The 23,477-nt window shown below is 42.0% G+C and overlaps 1 protein-coding gene across 1 annotated transcript in view; it reads left to right on the top strand.

The window, feature by feature from the left end:
• LOC126282015 (myrosinase 1-like) overlaps positions 1-19,838 on the top strand; it is a 74,346-nt gene extending 54,508 nt beyond the window's left edge. The window contains exons 8-11 of the mRNA XM_049981408.1: positions 3,810-3,925; positions 14,863-14,997; positions 15,087-15,193; positions 19,197-19,838. Of these exons, the coding sequence (XP_049837365.1) occupies positions 3,810-3,925; positions 14,863-14,997; positions 15,087-15,193; positions 19,197-19,329 (491 nt within the window). The 3' untranslated portion in view covers positions 19,330-19,838. The remainder of the gene's footprint in view (positions 1-3,809; positions 3,926-14,862; positions 14,998-15,086; positions 15,194-19,196) is intronic.
• The last annotated feature ends 3,639 nt before the right edge of the window (positions 19,839-23,477 follow it).

Here is a 23,477-nt window from a genome sequence, read left to right on the forward strand (position 1 = left end):
AGATGTGGCTCAAATTCAAAGATATAGTAGCAACAGCAATTGAGATATTCATACTTCATAAATTGGTAACAGATGGAACGGATCCCCCGTGGTACACAAAAAGGTCCGAACGCTGTTGCAGAGGCAACGGAAAAAGCATGCGAAGTTCAGAAGAACGCGAAATCCCGAAGATGGGCTAAAATTTACAGACGCGCGAAATTTGGCACGTACTTCGATGCGAGATGCCTTTAATAGGTTCCACAACGAAACATTGTCTCGAAATTTGGTAGAAAATCCGAAGACATTCTGGTCGTATGTAAAGTACACAAGCGGGAAGACGCAGTCAATACCTTCGCTGCGCAGTGCCGATGGTACTGTTATCGACGACTGGGCCGCTAAAGCGGAGTTATTGGACGCAGTTTTCCGAAATTCCTTCACCAGGGAAGACGAATGGAATATTCCAGAATTTGAAACACGAACATCTGCTAGCATGAGTTTCTTAGAAGTAGGTACCTTAGGGGTTGTGAAGCAACTCAAATCGCTTGATACGGGCAAGTTGTAAGTAGGCTGTTTAGGTTTTCTTATTGGTAACGCCGCTTAGCGCTCGGTATGAAAAATCACTGGCTGTGCTGTGCGCAGTCTGTGTTTAGTTTGCGTTGTTGTCTGCCATTGTAGTGCTGAGCAGCGGCAGCTGGATGCTAACAGCGCGTAGCGTTGCGCAGTTGGAGGTGAGCCGCCAGCAGTGGTGGACGTGGGGAGAGAGATGGCGGAGTTTTGAAATTTGTAAGAATTGGTGTCATGAACTGCTATATATATTATGACTAGTGAGGTAAATACATTGTTTGTTCTCTATTAAAATCTTTCATTTGTAACTATGCCTATCAGTAGTTAGTGGCTTCAGTAGTTTGAATCTTTTATTTAGCTGGCAGTAGTGGCGCTCGCTGTATTGCAGTAGCTTGAGTAACGAAGATTTTTGTGAGGTAAGTGATTTGTGAAACGTATAGGTTATTGTTAGTCAGGTACCTACAGATTGGAAAATTGCGCAGGTCGCACCAGTGTTCAAGAAGGGTAGTAGGAGTAATCCATTTAACTACAGACCTATATCATTGACGTCGGTTTGCAGTAGGGTTTTGGAGCATATACTGTATTCAAACATCATGAATCACCTCGAAGGGAACGATCTATTGACACGTAATCAGCATGGCTTCAGAAAACATCGCTCTTGTACAACGCAGGTAGCTCTTTATTCGCACGAAGTAATGGCCGCTATCGACAGGGGATCTCAAGTTGATTCCGTATTTCTAGATTTCCAGAAAGCTTTTGACACCGTTCCTCACAAGCGACTTCTAATCAAGCTGCGGAGCTATGGGGTATCGTCTCAGTTGTGCGACTGGATTCGTGATTTCCTGTCAGGAAGGTCGCAGTTAGTAGTAATAGACGGCAAATCATCGAGTAAAACTGAAGTGATATCAGGTGTTCCCCAGGGAAGCGTCCTGGGACCTCTACCGTTCCTGGTCTATATAAATGACCTGGGTGACAATCTGAGCAGTTCTCTTAGACTGTTTGCAGATGATGCTGTAATTTACCGTCTAGTAAGGTCATCCAAAGACCAGTATCAGTTGCAAAGCGATTTAGAAAAGATTGCTGTATGGTGTGTCAGGTGGCAGTTGACGCTAAATAACGAAAAGTGTGAGATGATCCACATGAGTTCGAAAAGAAACCCATTGGAATTCGATTACTCAATAAATAGTACAATTCTCAAGGCTGTCAATTCAACTAAGTACCTGGGTGTTAAAATTATGAAGTTGGAAGGACCACATAGATAATATTGTCAGGAATGCGAGCCAGAGGTTGCGTTTCATTGGCAGGACACTTAGAAGATGTAACAAGTCCACTAAAGAGACAGCTTACACTACACTCGTTCGTCCTCTGTTAGAATATTGCTTCGCGGTGTGGGATCCTCACCAGGTGGGATTGACGGAGGACATCGAAAGGGTGCAAAAAAAGGGCAGCTCGTTTTGTATTATCGCGTTTTAGGGGAGAGAGTGTGGCAGATATGATACACGAGCTGGGATGGAAGTCATTACAGCATAGACTTTTTCGTCGCGGCGAGACCTTTTTACGAAATTTCAGTGACCAACTTTCTCTTCCGAATGTGAAAATATTTTGTTGAGCCCAACCTACATAGGTAGGAATGATCATCAAAATAAAATAAGAGAAATCAGAGCTCGAACAGAAAGGTTTAGGTGTTCGTTTTTCCCGCTCGCTGTTCGCGAGTGGAATAGTAGAGAGATAGTATGATTGTGGTTCGATGAACCCTCTGCCAAGCACTTAAATGTGAATTGCAGAGTAGTCATGTAGATGTAGATGTAATTGTGGATTTATCTGTCCTCCCCAGGAGTCAATTAACAGAAGAAATTTTCTCTCCTTTACGTAGTGTTTCATCACGTCAGCTACAATATAATACGTATTATCTCGGTTGATTTACAGTTTATGTAGCGAATAAATTGAAAATAATTGTTTCTGAATAGTGACTCGATCGTCGACCTTGAGATTGTAATTCTGCACTTCTTTCTTTGCTCTATTCGCTACTTAGTGACTGACTAACTTAATGGTTCGCCCAACACGCCTCAAAAGTGATATATTTTCTAAACTTTTGGCCACCTGAAATTCACACTTCTTCCACTTTCATTTACGGCGAAACGCTGGATATAACTTAAATCTGGACGAAGACGGTGATGACGAGAGGCTGCGGTCCCCTTGTAAGCACTGTACCCGGTGGCGTCCTTCTACTTCCATACTGCAATGCGAAATCATTTTCCTGAATAAATGTTTCTTCCCCATTCGTGAATTAACGAACGATATACAGTGATAGGACAAATTATTGTCTGATATCATGTTGGTCCACCTTTGGAATACAATGCAGCTCTTCGTGGTATGGTTTGGATAAGACGTAGGTAGGTTCCGGGGGTATGTGGTTCCAGGTGTCAACACACAAACATTTTGACAGTTAATTGTTACAATGCTGGTGAAACGTTACATTTTTGCCTTCAAAAGCTCGTGTTTATGAATTATCCAGGTAATGTAACTTCCTATTGAGACAATTTTTAGTGTAATGGCGTCCAGACGGGCATTATATCATGTGGCCACTTACCCCGAATACATAGTTTGCAACTTATAGACCTTGTTTGAAGAGAACGAAATTCGCAATAAGACAAGAGTATTTCATATGGTAAATCTACTGTCATTTTGATTATTTTTCTACAGTGACTGTCTCAAGAAATATGTAAAGCTTTTTCTTTTTGATTACCGCTACCAGTCACAAACTTTGTTAACTATTGTATTCTTTATTTATTGTGCTACATGTTTCGAGAGAATACCTCATATTCAGACTAAATGGAATTACGAAAACAATTTCACGATAAGATTATACCGATGTTCCACAGTCTTTTCATAAATGCTGAGGTTATGATGTGGAAGAAGCGGGAACTGAGTAAGAGGATAACCACAGCATTTATGAAAAGACTATGTAACATCAGTATAATCTAATCGTGAAATTGTTTCCGTAATGTCATTTACCCTGAAGATGAGGTATTCCGTCGAAACATGTAGCAAAATAAATAAATAATGCTGTAGTTAACAAAGTTTGTTACTGGCAGCGGTAATTTAAAAAAAAAACCTTTACCACCTTCCAAAGTGACATCGCCTCTTTGGGAGTTTCCTCTTGCTCTTGCTCTGCGGAAAATTCTCACTAACATCTTGCTGATTTGGTACTTGCATAACAGTCAGGTTTCCAGACATACTCTTCACTATTTAACTGACTGTTGCAGGATCTGCTGACTTCTTCGGCTTGAACCACTACTGGACGGATTTCGTAACTGAAGAAGTGAACGCCACGTCACCCTCAAAGGCTGGTGACACGGGCGCTACTGTCGTCAGAAATGGTGTAAGTTGACAGAGAACACCGTTACTGCATACTCGTATTAAGTGAAGTTCAATAAACTACATTCGTGTTCTGAGATATCACACATTCCGGTTTCATCCAGTCGTTTGTTACCACAGTTTAAGACATGAATCAACTGACATCACATACGAAGAAGACGAGTATAAGAGCTATACGCCTGCCAGGGTAAGATAAGGGGAGTAAAAGATTATATATAACTTGTCCAGGAACAACTTTGCAGTTATAAGAGTCGAGGGAAAGGAATGGGAACCAGTGGTTGAGAAGGGAGGAAGACAGGCTTGTAACCCATCCGTGATAATATTCAATCTGCGCATTGAGCAAGCACTAAAGGAAGAAAGGTTTGGAAGTAAAGTTCAAGGAGAAGAAATAAAAAGTTTGCGGTTAACCGATGACATTGTAATTTCACGACAGACAGGAAAGGACTAGGGAGAACAGTTGAACGGAATGGGCAGCGTGTAGAAAGGAGGATGTAAGATGAACATTAATGAAATCAAAACAAGAGTAATGGAATGTAATTGAATTGAATTAGGTGATGCTCAGAGAATTATATTAAGGAACGAGACATTGAAAGTAGAAGATGAGTTCGGCTATTTTGGGCAGAAAAATAACATGATGGCCGAAATAGACAGGATATAAAATAAACACTGACAACGGCAAGAAAAGCGTTTCTGTAGAAGAGAAATTTGTTAACATTAAATATGGATTTAAGTGATAGGAACTCTTTTCTCTACATATATGCCAAGAGTGTAGCTTTGTGTGGAACTAAAACGTGGACAATAATCAGTTTAGACAAAAAGAGAAGAGATATTTTAGAATGTTTGGCTAAAGAAGAATGCTGAAGGTTAGATGGGTAGATCATGTAAACAATGAAGTAGTACTAAATAGTATTGGGAGGTAAGAAATTTGTGACATAACTTGACTAAAAGAAATGATCTGTTGGAAGGACACATTCCGAGACATCAAGGGATCACCAGATTAGTATTGGAAGTGTGGGGTTTCAAATTTTAGCGTGAGACCAAGAGGTGAATAAAGGAAGTGGGTTCAAAAGTGTGTACGTTGCAGTCGTTATTAAGAGATGATAAGCCTTGCCTAGGATAGTGTGGAGAGCTGAGTCGAACCGGTCTTCAGGTTCAAGACCACAACAACCACAATTATTTATTGTAAATCGTATTCAGAAATCACGAGTCATTATTTTATGAAAACCTACAGATAACTTATTTTCCATGGGAGAAAACCAATTGAAGTGAATACTCCAATGTATGTAAGTTACAGAGTACTTTCTTGTGACGTCAGCCGATCCTAGTGTCATTGTGATGCATTTAAGAAACAATTTTATTCGTGTTACATAAAATTATATAGATTTCTCTGATGTGATAAATAATCGTCTACAGCATTAAACGATTCTTCCGTATCGGATCAAGTACATACTCATTTTTCAGTTGTAGGCGGTTGGCTATGGGCGCTTTCGAGACATCTTCAAGAAGGTGTTTTCAAAATGTTTCAAATGGCTCTAAGCACTGTGGGACTTAACATCTGAGGTCATCAGTCTCGTACACTTATAACTACTTAAATCTAACTAACATAAGGGCATCACACACATCCATGCCCGAGACAGGACTCGAACCGGCGATCGTAGCAACAGCGCGGTTCCGGACTGAAGCGCCTAGAACCACTCGGCCACAGGAGCCGGAGTGGTGTTTTCAACAAAGGAAAAATAATGGAAAGAAACGGAATGTGTTATTAGTGGTCATTGTAGATAGTGTCAAGAATAATGTGACTGTTAAATTCGACGAGTGCAATGTACTGATGACTCTTTAGATACGGGCTTTTTTTAAAATTGACATCGCTAGTATAATTGTCTCTATTGGTGGCGTGTCACAATAAATTTTGACACCACAAGTACCTCTGTTAGCATATTCAGTACATTATAGGCATGATCTATTATGTCGTGAAATATTTCAGCAACTACAACTGGAAGACGTAAAGTTATTTTCAGTATGTCAAAAGGGGGTGTGACTGCAAGAGCTTCACCCCCAAGTAGGCTCAAAAACACAAATCTTTTATCTTTTTTTATGTTGACACCATCAACGTTCACAGGTTGTCTTTTACATCACTCTCTCATCATCATATTGCCAGCATCCTAAGGCTGGAATCGCATTTCGCTTCACGTATTCCCTTTGCTCTGAATACGCTAGTCTCCTTCTTGCAGCCTTCTGGCATCCACCTAGCTCCTCCTAAGCCGCTACGGTTTCTTCTTTCTGCGGGGGTCCACTGCCACACATTTCGTGGCCATTGACTGCAGTCTCTCCTTCCTAGATATCGAAACCAATTTACACGTCTCTGTGCTGTCTCTTATTAACTTGTCGGAATCCTTAGCCGGTCTTCTCTTGGCATTAGGTACACGGTCCAGCTTGGTAATGCCATAAAATCGCCTCCAAACATCCATCTGTATCGCAAGTTGTTTGTTATTCTGACGCTTATTTGTTTCATACGTCTTTGCTCGTACATAGCTATGTTTACAACAACTGAACGATGTGTCACTTGTTTGGTTGTTTTCTTATTCCAAGCGACGGAGTACGACCCACCTGCCCTGATCAATTTTATTACTTTTGTAATCTTCTCTTTTCTTCCTTTCGGTAATATCTAACCATCGAACACTTAAGAGATTTCCATACCTCAATCTTACTGGCTGCAGACTCCAGACTTCCTATGATACTGTCTCCAACATTCATATTTTCGATTTTTGCCAAGCTAATCGTGAGGCACCATCTTCCATACTCCTCTTTTAACTTCCGAAGCATGTACATAGTATCATCCTGGTTTCCTGCTACGATGGTCTGGTCATCAGTGAAGAGAGGTATGTGCAAGATTTCGTCCTCCCCAGGGACTCCCACGCCGTCACATTTATTCCTCCACTGTGTAAGTGTTTCCGCCACATCTGTGCTATAACTCATCGTAAGAGTAGAGCTTCTGTGACAGGAAACTCTGTTGACATTGAATTTCCTTCTTTGACAGCACTCATATTATTCTTACAGAAATGTTTAACTCCTTTGATCTAAGTAGTTGATACATCACTATTCTTGATACTGGCACACAAATTGTTTTGTGGTAGCGTATTATACGCTACTGCAAATCCATGAAGAGTCTTCTCTATTAGAATCTATAATGCGAATATTCCATGTGCACGCTGGTCTAAAACCATTCTTTTCTCTGATATTTAAACCTCCATCTCTATTCATTCCTTTATGATTTTCCCGCTATTCGTGCTATTGAAGGATATCTCCTATGCACTCTTAATTTCCACGGCCCTGCCCAATCTCCTTCCTACAGACTGAAGTAATAAAAGACCTTTTCTATTTTTTGCGGCCTTTTCTCCACCAAGGACATATTATACAAAAAAGAATTTTATGAAATTTTTTCACGATGCCTTTCATTACTAGATCACAAACGAAAACACATCAAAAAATGACGGAACAGTCTACAGTATACACGTGGGCCATAGTGTCAACAGTCACAATACTTAGTTTATGAGTCATATGGACATGGTCAGGTGTGCTAACAAGCTGAGCGCCTCAGATTTTCTTCTCCCCCCCCCCCCCTCTCTCTCTCTCTCTCTCTCTCTCTCTCTCTGCTTTTTAATTCCCCTCCATTAGAGCGGAAGAACGGGCTGTATGAGTAGCTTACAGTTTTAACAGTTGGGTGCGCCGCCACCTTATATCCCTTCCACCTGCGAGCCGTTCCCTCCTCGGTCCGCGCCCAAGGGCGCGCTTCGGCAGTTGCGGAAACACTTGTGTTGGCGTCAGCGATAACATTGATGTAGTTACTGTGCCGCCATGCTCGGTAGATCGTTGTGTTTGCAAAGCGTCTTCTTAAGTAGTCCCAGGGCTGGTTCCCGAGCCTTGCTGAGATTATAGCCACAGTGCCGATTGGTAACATTATCCATGGTGCAATTTCGATGTCTTCTCTAACGACCCCGTCCCAGCACATGGAAGTCTAATCTAAAATCGTGGTATTTTAATATTCCATAGCATGACAAACAATGTTCTGTGACCGCCGACTTGCTGAGGGTACGTTAATCGTGTGTGCCGCTAATGTTCTCGGCATCTACACTCCTGGAAATTCAAATAAGAACACCGTGAATTCATTGTCCCAGGAAGGGGACACTTTATTGACACATTTCTGGGGTCAGATACATCACATGATCACACTGACAGAACCACGGGCACATAGACACAGGCAACAGAGCATGCACAATGTCGGCACTAGTACAGTGTATATCCACCTTTCGCAGCAATGCAGGCTGCTATTCTCCCATGGAGACGATCGTAGAGATGCTGGATGTAGTCCTGTGTAACGTCTTGCCAGGCCATTTCCACCTGGCGCCTCATTTGGACCAGCGTTCGTGCTGGACGTGCAGACCGCTTGAGACGACGCTTCATCCAGTCCCAAACATGCTCAATGGGGGACAGATCCGGAGATCTTGCTGGCTAGGGTAGTTGACTTACACCTTCTAGAGCACGTTGGGTGGCACGGAATACATGCGGACGTGCATTGTCCTGTTGGAACAGCAAGTTCCCTTGCCGGTCTAGGAATGGTAGAACGATGGGTTCGATGACGGTTTGGATGTACCATGCACTATTCAGTGTCCCCTCGACGATCACCAGAGGTGTACGGCCAGTATAGAAGATCGCTCCCCACACCATGATGCCGGGTGTTGGCCCTTTGTGCCTCGGTCGTATGCAGTCATGATTGTGGCGCTCACCTGCACGGCGCCAAACACGCATACGACCATCATTGGCACCAAGGTAGAAGCGACTCTCATCGCTGAAGATGACACGTCTCCATTCGTCCCTCCATTCACGCCTGTCGCGACACCACTGGAGGTGGGCTGCACGATGTTGGGGCGTGAGCGGAAGACGGCCTAACGGTGTGCGGGACCGTAGCCCAGCTTCATGGAGACGGTTGCGAATGGTCCTCGCCGATACCCCAGGAGCAACAGTGTCCCTAATTCGCTGGGAAGTGGCGGTGCGGTCCCCTACGGCACTGCGTAGGATCCTACGGTCTTGGCGTGCATCCGTGCGTCACTGCGGTACGGTCCCAGGTCGACGGGCACGTGCATCTTCCGCCGACCACTGGCGACAACATCGATGTACTGTGGAGACCTCACGCCCCACGTGTTGAGCAATTCGGCGGTACGTCCACCCGGCCTCCCGCATGCCCACTATACGCCCTCGCTCAAAGTCCGTCAACTGTACATACGGTTCACGTCCATGCTGTCGCGGCATGCTACCAGTGTTAAAGACTGCGATGGAGCTCCGTATGCCACGGCAAACTGGCTGACACTGACTGCGGAGGTGCACAAATGCTGCGCAGCTAGCGCCATTCGACGGCCAACACCGCGGTTCCTGGTGTGTCCGCTGTGCCGTGCGTGTGATCAATGCTTGTACAGCCCTCTCGCAGTGTCCGGAGCAAGTATGGTGGGTCTGACACACCGGTGTCAATGTGTTCTTTTTTCCATTTCCAGGAGTGTATATTCGATGGTGTTCACTGTTTGTCCAATATATGTCTGGCCACACTATCACGGAATCTATACCCCGGCTTCCCACAAACAGAGCTCATCTTTTACATTCCGTAATAATTCCAGAGTTGTACTGGGCGGGGCAAAGACATTTTTCTTAGCTGGTGCCTTTCCAGTAAGCGGCCGACTTCAACCGATAACGCGCCGGTGGACCTTATATATAAGTTGTGAATACCTCTTTCTCCGCGTTTTCTTCCGTCTCCACATGTTGGACTGTAGAGATTTTTTCGGAACACAGTTCTGAGGTGTTGTAGCTCCTGGGGCAGACTCTCTGCATCTGAGATGGAATGCGCCATGTGTATTACTTACTGTTTTTAACATCCCAAGCCGGCCGTGGTGGTCTCGGGGTTCTAGGCGCGCAGTCCGGAACCGTGCGACTGCTACGGTCGCAGGTTCGAATCCTGCCTCGGGCATGGATGTGTGTGATGTCCTTAGGTTAGTTAGGTTGAAGTAGTTCTAAGTTCTAGGGGACTGATGACCACAGCAGTTGAGTCCCATAGTGCTCAGAGCCATTTGAATCATTTTTAACATCCCATTGCCTTGCGCAGGTTAGTGGCAGCTATCTGCGGGTGAATACAGATCAGTGTGTGTTATCTCCCAATACACACCGTTGCCCAGTGTGGCATCAGCTCTTCTCTTGGCCATGACGTCAAGGAAGCGTAGCCTTCTATCTTCTTCGGTCTCTGTTGTGAAACTGATGTCGGATTGTATGGAGTTCAGATGTACATGGAAGGCAAGGAGTTTGTTCCTTCCATGAGGGCAGATGACAAACGTGTAATCCACATAACGGATAAAGCAAGTTGGTTTCCACAAGGATGACGTCAGGGTCCCTTCCTCCAAGTTCTCCATGTACACATTGGAAACCACTGGCGACGGTGGGCTACTTACTGCGACTCCCTCCGTTTGCGCATAGTTTTCTACGTTAAACAAAATGTACTGGATGTTAGAACTTAGTTGAAATGTCGGTGGTCTTCTCGTCAAATTTCTGATCAATGAGTTCTAGTGACTCACATAGGGGCATCTACTGAATAAAGCTTACCATAATATCTAAGTCCTTCAGCCTGAAGTCGTTAGAGTATTTCACAAAATCAATGGAATTACGGGTGTGATGTTGGAATTTACCCGCATAAGGACTTAGTAACTGTGTCAAGATTTTGCCAGCAAATACGTAAGGGCTGTGATGTTGCGGGCAATGGGGCGTAACGGCACCCAACCTTTGTAGACCTTGGGGAGTGCATAAATACTTGGCGGTGCAAGTCCTGGCAGCGGAAATTCCTTGATGAGGAACTCCACTTTCTTCAGAAGCGCCCCTGCTCCTGTTAACCACCTACTTGATGAGGTCATGTTTGGCCATCCTGTAGGAGTCGTCACATAGCAATCTCTGCATGTTATCGGTGTAGTCCTGGCTGGCGAAATATCTGGAAGAGCTACTTATGCGCGTGAATGCGTAGATTGCATCCTAAATTCATTGGATTTTGTGAAACGCTTCAATAGTTTAAGCCTGTTGGACTCATAAATCATGGTGGGCTTTCCCTCAGTCCCTCTACGTGAGTCAGTAGAACTCATTGGTCAGAGAAGACTATTTACCTTTTCAGGCATGCCCTAACCTTCACGCATTTTCTGTTGAAAGTAGATTAGTATGAGAAAACGGAGGGAGTCGCAATGGGCAGCCCACTCTCACCAGTTGTTTCGAATTTCTATATTGAGAAATAATTGGAAGAAGAGGCTCTTACCTCTTACAAATGGAAACCCACCTTCTTCTTCCGTCAAATGGATGAGACGTTCGTCATCTGGCCCAACGGAAAAGATAGATTGCTTGAATTCCTTGTACATCTGTACTCCGGACATCACAACATCAAATTCAGTACAGAGATCGAATAAGACGGAAGTCTACTATTCTTGGACGTCATGGTCAAGAGAAGCGCTGGTTGAACCCTGGGCCATAGTATGAGTCCGAAGAAAATGAACACACATCTGTATTTGTTCGTTCTCAGCTACTACCAACCTGCGAAGACGAAAGGGTTTCTATAAACACTTGTATATAAGGCGCACACCACCTCAGACGTAGAGAGTCTGACCCAGGAACTGGAACACCTGAGAACTGTATTCGAAAAAAAAATGGTTATCCGCAATGGCAGATTAAAGGTTACAGTCCAAATCGAGGAGGATGAGGTAGTCACAGCCTTCACACTGTAAACCTACTCACAATCGGGAAAAATCGGGCGCTTTCTTAGAAAGAACAGCGTAAGAACAGTGTTGTGCCCATCCAATAAAACATAGATATTATTGGGGATTGTCAAAGACGAGCATGGTTTTGTGGAAGGCTGGGGCACTCAGATTCCGTGCCAATGTGGCTAGATGGATATTGGACACACAGTGAGCACCATCGAAGATCGATGTCGAGAACACCAGCGGCACACTGGACTACTGTACCCTAACAATTCGGCGGTCACGGAGCACTGTTGTTAGGGAATTATGCTATGGAATACACATTTTAACGTCGTCTTCCAAAACTACAGTGTAGTTAGTGAAACGTCGAAATCCATACCAGGGCTAATTTGTCAAGCGAAACTGCGGATGTAGTCTCACCAAAGTTTGGGAACCAGTATTGGCGATCAGCAGTGCCATTACGTTGATGCTGCCACAGAGGCCGACGGAAGCGTATGTGCGACTGTCGTTGCGCGACCTTGGGCGCGCGCCTTCAGGAGCTCAGTTCGTTAGCGGACCTTACTGTGGCAACATGTTTGATCACCGAAATATTGCGCCCGTTGGACACTCTGGACCGGCATTATGCCATGGGACTGTTCGATCAACAAATACGCCAGGATCGCATGTAAATAGACGACTAGTTTTGGCTGTTCATACAACCATCTTCAGATGTGGAATAATAAACATAATATAAAATTGCGGTTATAAAATCTAGCTTAATGTCAGCTGGTAAAATAAGACTAGGACACATTACCTCCACTTCACAGTGCATTCTCCTATTGAGTCCATGTCAATAAAATGTTGGCCATATCAGTCAGATAAAATTATCATACCATTCTGAATGTGTAGCTTAGTTCTGCACCTACTTACACAGCTGTACATAGTATTTTGAAGGTAGAGTAGCTACTTATATAACGATGTTGTATGCAAAAATCTTCATAGATAGTATTGATAAACTATTAATATACTAATAATGGACGTTTTATGAACCGTGTAGTACCCACAGCAATTTGCAGACGTTGTGTCCTAGCCTCAGTTTATGAGCTGACACTACGCTTGATTTTTATAAATGCAATTTGCTGTTCTGTTTCTTATTCCAAATATGAAGATAGTAGTATGAACAGTTCAGACTAGTCGCCTTTTAATGTCTTTTCATTTGCGGTCTTGATTATTAAAATGATTTTAAAAATTTTATGAAAGTATTTAGATCGCTTGTCTCCATGTCCAGATTATTTCGGGAATTAATACTAATAATACAACAGGAACAAGATATGATACACACCAACGAGAGGTATGCTTATTAACTTCGTGTTTCTCATCTTTCGTATGCTTCACACCATTACAATCTGATTGCGATTTATCTGTTTTGATTGTTAGTCCTCGTCCGTCAAATTACTTTATTCTCTCCAGAATTAATTTCAATGGCCTCAGAGGAAGTTTTAAGAAGGGGGAAAATGTAATAGGATATTCCTTAACCTTCTTCATTTTGCTGATGACATTGAAATAATTGCCGTTTGTGGACCATTGACTACCACTGGGATAATTTATTCGAGCAAAGTGAAAAAAGAACTGAAATCCAGTTGTAATAAGAATAACAGAAAGCTATACATTATAATTTGACGAAAACTGTACGAATTAACACTGAAGTAATATAACTATCTGTTTGATTTTAACTTAGCAATATTTGACTTAATGAGGAGATTATGCTTGTTTATTTTGTGAATAATAATAATTTATCACAATGACAAAATCAAAATAATTTTCATCTATCATTTTTTTTTAAAAAAAGGCATGTCACGTTCCCAACAAGGAATGGCCTGCTTCTGAGGAAAGACTTTAGGAGCCATCCTGGTCTGGTCATGCCAAGATGGCGTAATCATTAGTCACTAAATGGATGGAAAGAACGGAATGGTTAAAAATCAATAATTTATTACAAAAAAATACAATTTTATTTTTAAGTTAAGCAGATAATTTTTATCCTTAGGATTTCTAGACTAAAGCACGTAACAATTCAATTTTGCACATACAGGCGTTTGGTTTCCAGTATTTAAAGCAAAATGTTCTGATGCAGTCGCATGATTATGAACATTATTTGCAATAAAGGGAGCCTTATTGACTAAAGTGTCAAGAAAATATCGCGAGGTCTTGGTGCATTTTACATAAACCTTTCTTCTTTAGTCTGGTAAACAGACAACACTCCTCAAAACCGAACATGATTCTCTGCAAAGAAGCAACTGTCACATGCACCTATTATTTACTAATAATACATTAAAACTCTGTGTATGACGTCCTACATTGATCAATATGAGTATATCATCCTTTTACCTAAAATCAGAGACAGTCGAGTTTCACTAGTACAAACTAATTCTAGACGTATGTTATTCTTTTCTGTACTATTACTGATGAAGTGAAATGCATCACTACGCCCAAGATTCGAGTGAATCCCAACATATAACACACGTCTTCTAGAGAATTCTAAATTAACTTGCGAGAAATGTTATTGTATAGTCAAAACTGCCAGTACATTAAACTGATAAATATGGGACGGCATCCAGAAATTAAATTTGGAGAAATTTGTGTAGGCGTGGTATAAAAATTTACGTCACTTCATAGACAGACATAAATACAGCATGGGGTTATCCTACTGATATATTCTACGCACTTAAAATGTATATCACCAAGTACAATTTGTTGCTCAAGAACATACATTACTATTAGCATTTGCCTGCTACATAATAAGATGAATTACTTTATTCAGTATTCAAAAGCAAGCTGTCTAGGTTAATATCATTTCTGATTTGTTGTATGGTGCCGGTATGCTGTTATGTCCAAGACCTGTTTAATGAAATGGGATCCAGTAGTTTAAACGATATAAAATATACTATTTCCAATTTTGTAATACATAGCAAAATTCTTAATGTTCTTCATATACGTAAAAGGCATATTGCTTTGGCTAATCATATACTCTTCACTGAAGAGGATATGCATTTTACGTAGCAAGCGATCTAGAACAAAATGAGAATTGAAAGACATACATCTTTTGACGATGAAAATTTTTCACTTACTTTTTAAAAATAATCGTTATTTATTAGTAAAACTGAGGTGAAACAGTTTAAACATTTTCGTGTTTCAGTTACACGCATGGGGTTTTCGGAACATACTGTACTGGATTGTTAACGAGTATCCCGGCTATTCTATCTTTGTGACGGAAAATGGAGTTGAGACATCCAGTGGATTAAACGATATAGACAGGATACAATATTATAAGGTAAGACCCTACATATTTCTCCTAAGTTACTTCTAGAATTCTTTGCCACTTCGTTTCTTGTAAAGAAGACACATAACCACCAATTGCAGGAATATCTAACAGAGCTCCAGCAAGCAGTGAATATCGACAAAGTACCAGTAGTTGGCTACATTGCGTGGAGCCTAATGGACAATCTAGAATGGACTGAAGGATTCACGTAAGTGTTCTCTTGGTCTTCATATTCCATTCGTTGTCGTCACTATGACCTGATTCAAGACATTGTGTGCCGTGTTCTTAAATTGCTCTCCGGCTTTGACAACTGTAATCACTCTGGTTCCCAGGAAACTGAACTGAGCAAGGCAGTTCAGTGGTCGGAGAGATGAAAACGTATTCGTGAGTCCAGCTGTCCCAGTCCCTATTATGCTACTTTAATTTACGTTTTCTGTTATCTTCCTACGTCACCTGAGAAATATGCAAGGATGATTCCTTCGGAAATAAACACGAACCAACTCCTTCCTTACCTTTGCTCAACCCGGGTTTGTGGTCCCGTTCTAAAAACGTCCTCGTCAAAATGACATTAAACCGTAATCTCCTGAAAATATATGGTACTGAATGTCAAGTAATATGTACATGAGTGATTGTAGGTTCAATTTATTGGCTTAGTGCTCTAGAGTTAGTGCACTTGACTACCGGTCCCAAAGTACTAGCTGCTGGTTTAGATCCGAACCAGGTCATCCCCGTTTTCAAGAAGGGACGTCGAACAGATGTGCAGAACTATAGACCTTTATCTCTAACGTCGATCAGTTGTAGAATTTTGGAACACGTATTATGTTCGAGTATAATGTCTTTTCTGGACACTAGAAATCTACTCTGTAGGAATCAGCATGGGTTTCGAAAAAGACGGTCGTGTAAAACCCAGCTCGCGCTATTCGTCCACGAGACTCAGAGGGCCTTAGACACGGGTTCACAGGTAGATGCCGTGTTTCTTGACTTCCGCAAGGCGTTTGACACAGTTCCCCACAGTCGTTTAATGAACAAAGTAAGAGCATACGGACTATCAGATCAATTGTGTGATTGGATTGAGGAGTTCCTAGATAACAGAACGCAGCATGTCATTCTCAATGGAGAGAAGTCTTCCGAAGTAAGAGTGATTTCAGGTGTGCCGCAGGGGAGTGTCATAGGACCGTTGCTATTCACAATATACATAAATGACCTGGTGGATGAAATCGGAAGTTCACTGAGGCTTTTTGCAGATGATGCTGTGGTGTATCGAGAGGTTGCAACAATGGAAAATTGTACTGAAATGCAGGAGGATCTGCAGCGAATTGACGCATGGTGCAGGGAATGGCAATTGAATCTCAATGTAGACAAGTGTAATGTGATGCGAATACATAGAAAGATAGGTCCCTTATCATTTAGCTACAAAATAGCAGGTCAGCAACTGGAAGCAGTTAATTCCATAAATTATCTGGGAGTACTCATTAGGAGTGATTTAAAATGGAATGATCATATAAAGTTGATCGTCGGTAAAGCAGATGCCAGACTGAGATTCATTGGAAGAATCCTAAGGAAATGCAATCCGACAACCAAGGAAGTAGGTTACAGTACGCTTGTTCGCCCAATGCTTGAATACTGCTCAGCAGTGTGGGATCCGCACCAGGTAGGGTTGATAGAAGAGATAGAGAAGATCCAACGGAGAGCAGCGCGCTTCGTTACAGGATCATTTAGTAATTGCGAAAGCGTTACGGAGATGATAGATAAACTCCAGTGGAAGACTCTGCAGGAGAGACGCTCAGTAGCTCGGTACGGGCTTTTGTTAAAGTTTCGAGAACATACCTTCACCGAAGAGTCAAGCAGTATATTGCTCCCTCCTACGTATATCTCGCGAAGAGACCATGAGGATAAAATCAGAGAGATTAGAGCCCACACAGAAGCATATCGACAATCCTTCTTTCCACGTACAATACGAGACTGGAATAGAAGGGAGAACCGATAGAGGTACTCAGTGTACCCTCCGCCACACACCGTCAGGTGGCCTGCGGAGTATGGATGTAGATGTAGATGTAGAACGTAGATTAAAAAGTAGATTTACCAAGAAAGGCAGCCGGAAACTCGTGGTATAAGGAGAACATCGCCCTGCCATCGGGCACTGGGAACCGTTACTTTTGAGGCATATAATTTCAATATGCACAAAATCCAACTTGTACTTTGTTAAAGATTAATGACGACTTTTTGGAAATTACGCCGATTTAGTCAGCTATTCTGACTGCCTCGGGGACACAGTCTATGCTGAGGTGATCGTGAGGAAAAAAGTGATGTACAGATCAGAATTCTATGTTCTGTGAGTCAGAGCATGGTGTGTGAGATGTCTGAATGTTGTAAGGAAGTTAGAAAATTTGTAAGTTGAAATGCAAAGACTGAATTTGGTAGAGGTCAGTGGTCAGATGAAGGTAGAGTAGTACCTCACAAGTAGAAAATTCTTTAAGTTATTGGCTTGGTCACGTAGAAGCGCGACCTCCGATTAAAGTACAGCATGCCAGTTATATTAGATGTGGGTGCACTAGCTCAAACTCTGGCAATTATTCGAAAAAGAAAGAAGAAGAAGACGAGGTAGAGTTGTTTTAAAGGTATACGTATCTCTTTGAAGTATTCTAAATATTGAAGACAAAAAGGATTCAAAAATTTATTCATCTCGCCTTTACGTGTAGTTAGGGCATCACATTTTCTAGGTGATTAAGATCCCTTTTTCAGTTGCAGATTCAAGTTCCTTTACTACCTAGATATCTGCTCCTGTAAGTTGTTCGTATCTGTAATGTTGTCTTATATGTTAACTCGCGGTTTCATTAACCTCTTCAGTTTCTAAGCGCAATGCTTTTATTTGTAGTCATAGCGTATTATACGCTCTTCCTCGCCCATTCTTAGTATTTCTTGTAATTGAAGGGGATCAGTGAAAAGATAGCTTATCTACCTTTTATTTTAATGCAGACAACGTCACAAGTGCTCCACACCGAGATACAGCTGTTTGTATGCAGGAAATCAAAGTTATACTCCATCTCTAAGTCGCATTGTTTTGTCGGTACTGGTAGCCTGTCACCGCCTTCCTAAGAGGATATGTTGGAGTAGTGATGGTTCATTGTGTTGTAAGTAGGCTGTTTAGGTTTTCTTATTGGTAACGCCACATAGCGCTCTGTATGAAAAATCACTGGCTGTGCTGTGTGCAGTCTGTGGCTAGTTTGCATTGTTGTCTGCCATTGTAGTGTCGGGCAGCGGCAGCTAGATGCTAACAGCACGTAGCGTTGCGCAGTTGGAGGTGAGCCGCCAGCAGTGGTGGACGTGGGGAGAGAGATGGCGGAGTTTTGAAATTTGTAAGAATTGGTGTCACGAACTGATATATATATTATGACTATTAAGGTAAATACTTTGTTTGTTCTGTATTAAATTCTTTCATTTGCTAACCATGCCTATCAGTAGTTAGTGCCTTCAGTGTTTGAATCTTTTAATTAGCTGGCAGTAGTGGCGCTCGCTGTATTGCAGTAGCTTGAGTAACGAAGATTTTTGTGAGGTAAGTGATTTGTGAAACGTATAGGTTATTGTTAGTCAGGGCCATTCTTTCGTAGGCATTTTTGAAAGTCAGATTGCGTTGCGCTAAAAATATTGTGTGTCAGTTTAAGCACATTCGTGTATAATTGTTCAAAGAGGACGTTTCACAAGGACCAGTCTTGTATAATTTTTCTATGGGGACGTTTCAGTGTCTGAACGATTATAAAGTTGTTCAAGATTTTCATTAGTGGAAGATTTCAGAAATTCTATTGCTCAGGAGAAGAGAATAGAATGACAATCCTTGCATTAATAAACCATAAATCCACTTCTTTATTCTCCAAGATTTATTCAAGTTTCAGGTTTACCTAATCATGAAACACAGTTTATGCACGTGGAGCACTTTACAGGGCCACTCCCATGTTTGGTGGTATATTGCAGCTATCAACAACTATGCTGTGACATTACAATCACCTACTTCCTACATGTGAGATTTGGTGACTACTGTTTCTCTTATCACAATAATTCACAGCCCTTAATACTGGGTAACAATAGGAATGCGGAAATTTAATTACCATTCAGATGCACCACGAAACAGCTTCTATCAACATACGCGTATGTAACTATTGCGTAAATTATTTGCTGTCGGAAAGAGTCTACAGTGTTGTTTTGTTGTTCTACAGGAGGAAATTCGGACTATACGAGGTGGACTTCAATAGCCCGAACCGGACGAGAACTGCAAAGGATTCAGCGGCTTTCATGGCAAAAATCTTCCTTAGCAAGAAGATACCTGAGGATGACGGCTCCTTAAGTTGAATGGGCTAATGTTTCATGTATCATTGCCCTCTTTTAACGATTAGCATTTGATATTACTCATAACTTAAGTTGCGTAAACTAATAGTTCCATAAAATATTTCAGTAGTTTCCTACGATAATGTACCATAGAAAACAGAGTAAGTGGATGATATATTTTGAGGATTTCATTTTCAGAGCAATGGGTGATTGCTTACAAAACTTTGCTACAGTCTCAAATCATTTGCAATATCAATAACTGTATAAAATTTTCAAAATAATAAACATATGGCCGTGCTGAATAAACAGAAGTGTAAATGTTCGTTGTAATTTAGTTTGCTAAGTGCCTGCTGGAGCATGTGTGTGTATAAGAAAGAGAAGGAGAGAGAGAGAGAGAGAGAGATAGAGTAAATTCCTTGGTTGAAACTGTAACGAGTCTGCCTTCTGTGACCATCTCCTTCTTAACAAATGAAATGTAAGTACACAATTTTCAAAATAAAACGTGTGATGTAATTCGCAATAAACTTACGTTATTCAAGTCACAAACTGTGTTTTCAGTAGGCTGAAGAGTAAGAAATGACGAACATGTGTAATATGCTTTTATTCATTCTTGTAAATCGCTGCGTTATCACTGTCACTACAATTGTCTTGTCTTCTTTTAAATGACTTCAGTCCATGTTCAGATGGCAACTGGTAACAGTTTAACCAGCGTATGCAATCATTTTATGAACCTCCTCTGAATGTGCACGTCCAATACTTGATTACTACTAATAACTACGGGACCTACAGCACGTCGGACTAACAGGGAGTACTGAGCGTACACTCAGAAGGATGATACGAATCGTCAAAATTATGTGCCTAGACAGGGTATGTGAAGTACTGAGAAACCTTCATTGATGAACTTTACAAGAAAGATGCCTCGACAATGTGTTTAGAATGCTCCAAGAAGTGCCTTTAGTGGAAAAAGTGCCAGATTATCTGGTTCCCGAACGTAATACCGTAGAGATCCTGCAGGTATAACAAAGAAAATAAGACGTCTCCCACTGGTGTACAAGCAGTCATTCTTCCAACGATTTATTCGTGAAATGACGTGTAAGAAATTTAAATATGTATACAGCACACCCCATGCACATAATGGACCACCAAAAATACACATATGACTTGTTATTTATACTTTAAAATACGATAGACCGCCATGAAGTCATCGTTTAAAAGTTTCTGGCTATTAGATCGTGATCGATGTAGGAAAAATTCTCGTAACGTTTGACCCCCCCCCCCCCCCCCCCGACACCGGGAGACGTCTTCAGAGATAAAACGGCGCCATTTTACCTCTGAAGATGTCGCCAGCTGTCGGGGGGACGGGGGGGGGGGGGGGGGGAAACGTTAGGAGAAAGTTTTACACATCGACCATTTCTTGAGAGCCTGGAAGTTTTAAACGAGGAAAGTACCAGCCGTGAATGCTTGCATTGTATGATGAAACGCCATGAAGTCTTTGCAACAAAATTGGCAATTTATTCTTTCCAAAGGAGTGATTACTCAGCTAGACTAATTTATTCTCACAGCACGAAGTATTATTAGGATCCTTCATGAAAACCGATTTTCGAAAGTTTTGTTTTTTCATAACCTTAAGAAAGGAATGGGGAGCACCATAAATGAGATTACCTTAACATCATAATTGTGGATCGCTAAATGAAGGAATTCTCCCATCTAGGAATCAAAATAACACATGAAAGTCATACGTAACAGGCAAGCACATGCAAAGAGGGTATTTCATGCTAAAGAAGTCTACTAGTATCGAACATTGGCCTTAATTTGAGGAAGAAATTTGTAGGATTGTGCGACTGGCCGCGCGACTGCTGCGATCGCAGGTTCGAATCCTGCCTCGGGCATGGATGTGTGTGATGTCCTTCTTTTAGTTAGGTTTAATTAGTTATACGTTCTTGGGCACTGATGACCTTAGATGTTAAGTCCCATAGTGCTCAGAGCCTTTGAACCTCTCTTTCAAATCCTTGCCACTGGATCCCAGCAGAAGGGGGGAACGACGACTCCGTAAGGAAAAAGTTAATGAGGAACATGACGTGGCCTAACAAAATTTTGTCTTCAGTTGAACAAACCCTTGACTATATGTTCTGCCCTTACTTAATTACGCGCTGTGTTCCCTGTTATTATATCGTAAAATAATCCTAAAGATCTTAGCCCTGTTAAAGTCAAACAAACAAAAGACCTAGGTGTAGAAGTGGGTAAAACAATGGACCATTCAAAATGGTCGAGTGAATTATCAATTTCTTTAAGACATGATAGATTTTGAGAGAGCTTTCGATTCACTTCTCATAGCCGCCGTGAAGAAAGTCATTGATTTCTGGTATGTTAATATACTGGTGAACATAAACACCAGAACTATAGCTTTAAGAGAATTAGGAATGTGAGATGGAAGGAGTTCTCCGTGTGTTTCATTAACCCTGTGTTTGTTCCGTCTCTTCCTGCGACTCTCCTCTTTATACGTAACGCTGCCGGTGTTTTTAATGTTTCATTCATTAATGCTGTGAAAATTCGGGTTTTTAAAGTCAGAACACACATCCCAACCTACAATTCAAAATAGGTAACATTTACAAAAAATGATAGCACGATAGTAGGCCTACTAGCGAGAGGCATCCGTAGATGCTTGACAATCGCTTGTAGCGTTGTCGAAATACAAATTTTCAGAGTTAATTTTTATACATGAAACACGTAACATGAAAACACGTAAAACCTACTTTTAAGGTGGAAAGTGCGTTTACACCCACGCACACACCTTATAACCACATCGCTGGCTTCTCTGTAACTTGTCGGATTCCGTTTTTCTTGGATGCATTCACGTTTGATTTTTGTTATGGACTCTAAATTTGGTCATGCCGGTTACCCCTTATGTTCGTGCCGGTGGCCAAGCGACTGCATATCCCCGACCACACTTCCAGTGCAAAGGTTTAAATGCCAAACATTGTCGCTCGACCTTTATTATTCTAATGCTCAGGGTGTCCGCCAATCACTGGATCTTAAAGGGGGCCGCCAGCTTTTGGCAGATCGTGAGAATCGCTGGGCTGCTGGGCTGTGCCCGGCTCCGCCTCGATGGGTCTCAGAACACTTTCGCTGGTTTGCCCATGCCTGTCTCTCGTTACAAACAGTACGCTCGCGCATGGATTCGTCTGTTTTTAAGATTTCAACTCACAGTTACAGGGATGAACCTTCTCACACATAAAGTATGACGACGTATGCTACAATTTCCATCAGACGTCACTAGCATAGCGAAATTTTGAGAATTAAAAGTACTCGCAGTAGCTTTAGAGAAAGTTTTTGGATTCATAAACTGAGAAAACCAAGAATGTTCAAATGGCTCTGAGCACTATGGGACTTAATATCAATGGTCATCAGTCCCCTAGAACTTAGAACTACTTATACCTAGCTAACCTAAGGACATCACACAACACCCAGCCATCACGAGGTAGAGAAAATCCCTGATCCCGCCGGGAATCGAAGCCGGGAAAAACCAAGAAGGAATCCATGTCGATGGAACATACAGCGATGAGCCGAAACATTATAATTCCTGCTTAATAGCATGTTGACCCGTTTTTGGAACGCAGTACAACAGCTGTTCTGCTTGGCGTGATTTAGAAAAGTCTTTAGTTTGTTTCGAAGGTACGCGTTACCAGATATGATTCATTCTACCAGGAGACACGTTTACATTCCTCCACGGTCTAATTTTGACGATCCCATGCCCAAAGCAGTTGTAATTTACGGTGTTAGCTCAACATAGGAACAAGCAGGGGTCGCCTGCTGCGGCACTCCCAGTTTAACAGTATATGCTTTACGATGTGCTCCGGAACACTTCAGCCTTCTGCTGCATTGTACTCAGTCGACATGTCTATCGCAGATACTGGCCTATCCAGCCTTAAATATCGGGCAAGTCTCCGTCCATCATATTCTTCGATAAGGCGTTCGACGTAAAACACCTTGCTACCTACTATCAGTTTTACAGTTTCTCGACCACTTTCCATAGACGCACACAGCAGGCATGCACGGAGCCAGTCAACTTCGCCGTTCCCGAAATGCTCGTTCACAGATGTCGGCCTTTAACAATATATCTTTGTCAGAGTCTCTTAACATTGACGAAAACAGACGGCATTCAGTCTGGCGGT

Source organism: Schistocerca gregaria, chromosome 7 (genome assembly GCF_023897955.1).
Source record: "Schistocerca gregaria isolate iqSchGreg1 chromosome 7, iqSchGreg1.2, whole genome shotgun sequence".
Lineage (NCBI taxonomy): Eukaryota > Metazoa > Arthropoda > Insecta > Orthoptera > Acrididae > Schistocerca > Schistocerca gregaria.